The 6026-nt window shown below is 41.0% G+C and overlaps 1 protein-coding gene across 1 annotated transcript; it reads right to left on the bottom strand.

Moving 5' to 3' along the window:
* Positions 1–201: 201 nt before the first annotated feature.
* Positions 202–3045, bottom strand: LOC120726473 (claudin-4). The gene has a single exon (XM_040020074.1). It carries the CDS (start codon positions 1804–1806, stop codon positions 1117–1119), a length of 690 nt encoding a protein of 229 aa, XP_039876008.1. The 5' UTR covers positions 1807–3045; the 3' UTR covers positions 202–1116.
* Positions 3046–6026: the final 2981 nt, after the last annotated feature.

The following is a 6026-nucleotide window of genomic DNA, read 5'->3' as shown; positions in this document are numbered from 1 at the left end:
CTGTACTTAAGTAGAACTTTGAGGCATCTGTACTTTTCTTACAACTTTTTACTTTTACTCACTACATTTTTAAACATATATTTTTCGAATTTGGATTAACGGATCTGACGGGAGTTATTATTTCACAGTATTTCATCATCTAGTTAGCCCTACAGAAAACAAGCAGGTAATTTTAAATTAAGAGTTTCTATCAGCTCAGCAAACACACAAACCGTTTGTGTCTCCAGTTTGTGGCACAGTGTGTTGCTAGCTAAAGGTCCAGCTGCTGTATTTGATGGAGAGAAAAGAAAGAAAGCTAACTTCGCTCAGAGATGGATAAAGGTAAGAAAGACGACACGAGAGGAAGAAAAGAGGTTAGAGTTAAAGGTAAGGAATGCTCAGTGGGGTTTGATACACTGGAAATGTAAAGCTTGCATGTAAGTCAGATATTGGGTCTGTACATGCGGCATTGTGTGTTTTTCGTATTGTGAAACATGCTGCAAAACAAAACGGAGGTAGACTGTGTTATTTAAGGCTCAGTCAGCTTTGCATAAGAATAGCTGGTAGAAATATTCCTCAAGGAGCTATTTTTTACCTTTTTACTTTAAATACATTTCAGAGCTGGTACTTTTTCACTTTTAGAAGTTTAATTGGTGCTTCAACTTTTACAGGAGTTTTTTTTTTCAACACTAGTAGGTGTACTTCTACTTAAATACAGAATGTCTGTACTTTTTTGGGGGTTTGTCATATGCATGTCGACAGAGTGACCCTAAATAGAACAAAAGTCCAGCACACAAAGAAAAGCGACTACTTCAAAATACTTTAAGCACACTTTGCCAGAATTTTTTTTTTAATTTCACAATTTTCTGACTTAAGTAATCACTGCAATCTTCAAAACACAAGCCATCATTAAAGCCATCATCAAGTCATACTGTTACAGCAAAGACTAAAGGCTTTCTTCAGGCACTGCTATGACTCAGAGAACAGAAAACATCAAATCTCAACGTACTGAAGACAAACATGACAAAGAGATATACAAAATACGTATTCATAAATATATGTTTGAATTTATACCTTAAAATTCATGATCTTTGTACCATTTTTAAGAGTATCAGCTCTTCTGTCCTTCTTCCTTTCCTACACATACTCCTTCAGTGGTAAATTATTAGAAGTGATAGGCTTTGGGAAATCTGGTGCTGTAGCAGGTGAATTTGCAAAACTCCGCCCTATGTAGCCCCTCCGGTACCTGCCGCCCCTCTCCATGAGCGGGCAGGTGCTGCTCAACACAGCTCCGCTGATCATGAGAATAACCGCAGCCGCCCAGCCCAAATAAATAGCCTGGCCCAGCTCTCTTTTGTACATCACAGGCACGTTGGGGTTGTAAAAATCCTGGATGACTGTATTGGCAGTCCAGGAAACTGGAATTAATACGCACAGGCCTGTCAAAATGAAGAGAACTCCACCTGAGAGCGCTATACCCGCCTTGGCCTGGCGATCGTCCCCGGCACAAGTGGTGCACTTCATGCCGCAGCAGGACACGGTGCAGGAGAGCCAGCCCATGAAGATGGCCAGACACATAAGAGCACGGGCTGCCTGGATGTCGGGAGGCAAAGCCAGCATGGAGTCATAAGTCTTACACTGCATGTGACCCGTGGTCTGGTAGATGCAGTTCATCCAGATCCCTTCCCACTTGATCTCTGAGGTCAGGATGTTGCTGCCTATGAAGGCTGAGACCTTCCACTGAGGCAAGGCTGTGACAGCGATCGCCATGATCCAGCCGGTCACCGCACAGGTGAAGCTGATCAGTTGCATCCCGGTGTTCACCATGATGAAAAAACTGGATGTGAAGCTACTTCTTAATGTTTAATTTGTTCTCTGTCTTTAGCTTCTTTGACAAGATCTTTTCCTTATTATCAGTCTTCCAAGTTGTTTTTTATTTAAGTGTTCTTCTGTTTTCCTTTTGTTGTTTGGCCAAGCGTCTTATGGTCTTTGCCCTAATGTCACTTTGTCAAAGTCATGTTCTTCTCTTTTTCTTTTCCTTCTCAACATCTGCTCACAGTTTCCACTTCCACGCGTCTCAGTGCGCTGCGTTATCCAGAAGTAATCGCTTGCTTTCCCTCAACAGACACCCAGCTTTTCAGGGGATCAGAGGCTCGCGCACTTTCTCCTCCTTTTCAAGTTTGAGTCGGTGCATTATTGAGTAGCCAATACCTGTGCAGCCACCTGTGGCAGCCTGCAGATGTGGGATCAATCAGGCTTTATAATGCAGGGCCAGGTGGAAGAGAGATCTCTGCCAGGAGTTTTTCTTTTCTTTTCAGTGGAAGTGCTTCTTTTTTCCTTGAACTCAGGACTCCTGAGCTGTTGTTTACTTCAGTGTCACTCTTGGTTTTGGTGTAGCCTTACCTAGATGGATCAGACTGATATAACCTGATACCTGGATCCGAGGCTACTGATGATGCTATGAGTGTATCCTTTCACAGGAGGTTGAATATAGTGACTCTCAATTACACAGAATAAAACAGCGTAGCTTTTTACCTCCTGGTCACCGAAAGCCAGTTTCTACACCTTATGCTTCCAGAAGGATGGACAAAATATGAACCGTGATCAACCTAAAGAGGGTACTCCAGCCTCCTTTTTCCTCCAAAGAATCCCAAATCCACATTAAGCCTCAAAGCAACGGGTTTTTGTAGTCTTCGTCCTCTGAAAGAACAGCTTTCCTGTAGAAAACAACCTGCAGAATTTATCTTCAGACACCGCTGCTGTTGCCAGCTGAAGTGTCTCTTAGCTGACAATATATGGCGCTGGGGTCCAAGCCTTGATGAGGCCACTTCAGGCTTCAGCTGCTGCACAGCTTCACCCTCCCCCAGCCACTTCCTTTAGTAAGCAGTGCAGCCCAGATGGGTCAGTCCAGATCTAACAAGGGTATAAATAAGAAATCAGGCCTGCAAAGTCAGACTTCTGGGTAAGTGGAGCATAAGATCCATCCCCCTTACCTTCATCCCTTCTGATATCCAACCTGTGGAAAGCACCACTGAACCCCACAAAAAAAAAAAAAAAAAACCCACAATAAAACAGGCGAGTGGGAGGGAGAGGGCGAAAGAGGGTGAGACAACAAAAGGGAGGGAGGCATGGGCAAACTCAGGATGGAGCGGTGTCTGTAGGTGGATCAGCTAACACAAAGACAACATGGAGTGGGCTCCTACAATGGGGATTACAAACTCTATTGCTCCATACCACACGTAATTACGTGAATTTTAAAGAAGACAACACAAAAATAGCTTTCACTTGCCTCTTTTTGTCTGCAGCGAAAGGGCGAAGCAGCTTTTCATGGTTTTATTTTTTTTGACTGTGGATAAAATGTTGTGAGGCTACACAAAAAATAAATAAATAAATAAGAGATCACAATTTGTTTGGGGTTTATTTTCAAATTCACTTAACTGCAATTTCTTACTAAACACTTTCATGTTTTTCCAGTTAGATAGACACAGACTACTGAAACATTAACAAGCTGAAATACCAACTGCAGTTATTATGGTGAATTGTTTGGCACATAAATAGCTGGGGGCAGTGTAACAGAAGGATCTGACAGCAGGTCTTTGTTTTCATTTCAACATATTTTCCACCCAAGAAAGAATCCTTATTCCCTCTGCATTTGGCCTTAGTGGTGTGTTGTGCTGATGAATTAAATATCGTGGCATCAAGATCTGTGGTTCAGGTTTCCTTTCTTCTGTAGCCTCCGCTCGCCTTGGTAACAGTGGTCATGACAACCAGCCGGGACACAGGAAATGCAGAGGAGACAGATGATACACAAAGGGGGGGCAGAGGAAGGTGGCACATACCGCTAATGGCGAGTCACAGTGAACAGATAAACAGACAGATGTGTGTGTTTGAGTTTTCCTTTAAGGGAGCAGGCGGCAGTGAAATTACTCTAAACTTAAATCTTAAATACACATAGGAAAGACAAATACTTTAGAGCTTAAATTTTTAAAATATGGTTTAATGGTGGAATGCTTCAAGTCCTAGCTTGGGACTTTATAAGCAACCAATTCACTATCCCAGGTTGATTGCTTGCGTTACAGGTTGCATTTGCTGACCTCTTTACCTGAGGTGCACAAACATAACAGGCAGCCACCTGGTTATTTGACCAGTTCCTTCTTAGTAAATGTTGTGTTTTTGTTTTTTCAGTATATAGTAATGAATCTTAAAAAAAAAAATCTGAATATGATGAAAAAGTTTAATTCTTTCAACAATTTTCTTCAAAAAGGGAAACACTGATATAGTCTTTATTCATTGCATGCCTTTTAAGCCTGCTAAGGTGTTGTTGAAGGTTGATTTGATAGCTGCCATAACTTGAGATTTATAATAGTTGTCACTGTGGGCAGTGCTAGGTCCTGCTGGAAAAGGAAATCAGCATTCCCATAAAGCTTGACAGCAGGTGGAAGCATAAAGTGCTATAAAATCTCCTGGTAGACAACTGCATTGACTTTTTGATAAAACACAGTGGACCAATCAACCATCAAAACCCACCAGCACTTGATACACAGATCACACTCTCCACTTTTCCTCCAGAAAAGTGTGGGCGATCGTGGCTCAAGAGTTGGCAGTTTGTCTTGTAATCGGAAGGTTGCCGGTTTGAGCCCCGGCTCGGACAGTCTTGGTTGTTGTGTCCTTGGGCAAGACACTTCACCTACTGCCTTCTGGTGTTGGCCAAAGAAGCCCATGGTGCTATATGGCAGCCTCGCTTCTGTCAGTCTGCCCCAGGGCAGCTGTGGCTACAACTGTAGCTTGCCTCCACCAGTGTGTGAATGTGAGAGTGAATGAATAGTGGAATTGTAAAGCACTTTGAGGGTCTCGAAAAGCGCTATATAAATGCAATCCATTATTATTTGAAAAGGACTTGATTTCCAAATGTAGTTCAAAACGTACTTTTATCTGAAAAGAGGACCACAGAGCAGTAGTCCACTTCTTTTTCCCCACTTACCATAAGACACTTCTAAAGTCTCTGGTTCAGGGTGGTTTGACAGCAGTAGTAAAGCAACAGTTATACCGCCTGTTATGAAGACGTCTATATACACTGACACCAGCCTCCGTTCACTCCTTGTGAAGTTCTTGAGTCAACTTTTCCTGACAGTCCTCTCAAGTCTGTGGCCATGCTATTTGTCTCCCTCATACTTTTTCCCTTCAGCCAACTTTATTATTTACACACCTCCATACAGCCAGCCTTTTCAGCAAGACCTGTGGCTTATCCTCCTATTAGAGAACATCAATGATAGACATCTAAACAACCATCAAATAAGCAGTCTTCCCTCTGATTGTGTTTGCAGGTATTGACCAAGGTCTGCATACCAAGACAAACATTTATGTGAATAGTTTGTTCTTTAAATTTAAACTGGATTTCTGATTTTCATGAGCTATAGGCATGGTCATCACAACAACAAAAAAGTCATGATAATGCTTGCATCATGTATAATGAATATAAAATATAGTTACGTTTGTAGTTAAAGGTTTTATAGTTTTTAAAAAAAAAAAAAAAAAGTAACTGTATTTACAATAAAGGACAAAGCGTCACATTTTTTGACAATGAAATCATTAAGAGAAAACATCCTACTTATACTGTTAAATATGCCCCCACAACAATTTCCATTAATTTTTGGACCCTTTTCTGTATTGTACAGCATGCATTTTGTTTGGGTTTTTTGTTGAGAAAAATAAAAATTTATCCCATTAGTTGCACTACATTCTTAAACTTTCAATTTCCAAAACTGCATTCTATTTAAAAGAAAAAAAAAATAAAATAAAAAAAATTAAATGTGTTCAGATTTCTTCAGGCTACTTAAGACAGAATATATCTGATATTGTTACACTATTCAGCTGCATCCAAGGACAGGAACAGCTTACATCATTAATATTTTACCAAGTGCCATCATCCTGTAATCTGATTTACTTTGGTAAAGAATGCCATCTAGTGACAATAAATGCATATGTAGGCTTTGGTGTCAAGTGCAGATCTAGCTCTGTGTGGGCATAAATCCACCTTTTAATCAATA

The sequence above is a fragment of the Simochromis diagramma genome, unplaced genomic scaffold (genome assembly GCF_900408965.1).
Source record: "Simochromis diagramma unplaced genomic scaffold, fSimDia1.1 OVJJ01000753.1, whole genome shotgun sequence".
NCBI classification, from domain to species: domain Eukaryota; kingdom Metazoa; phylum Chordata; class Actinopteri; order Cichliformes; family Cichlidae; genus Simochromis; species Simochromis diagramma.
This window is presented reverse-complemented; position numbering and strand designations above follow the sequence as displayed.

What these genes read in the sequence shown, in the direction of transcription:
- LOC120726473 (XM_040020074.1), bottom strand. Translation starts at nt 1,806, where the DNA reads ATGGTGAACACCGGGATGCAACTGATCAGCTTCACCTGTGCGGTGACC.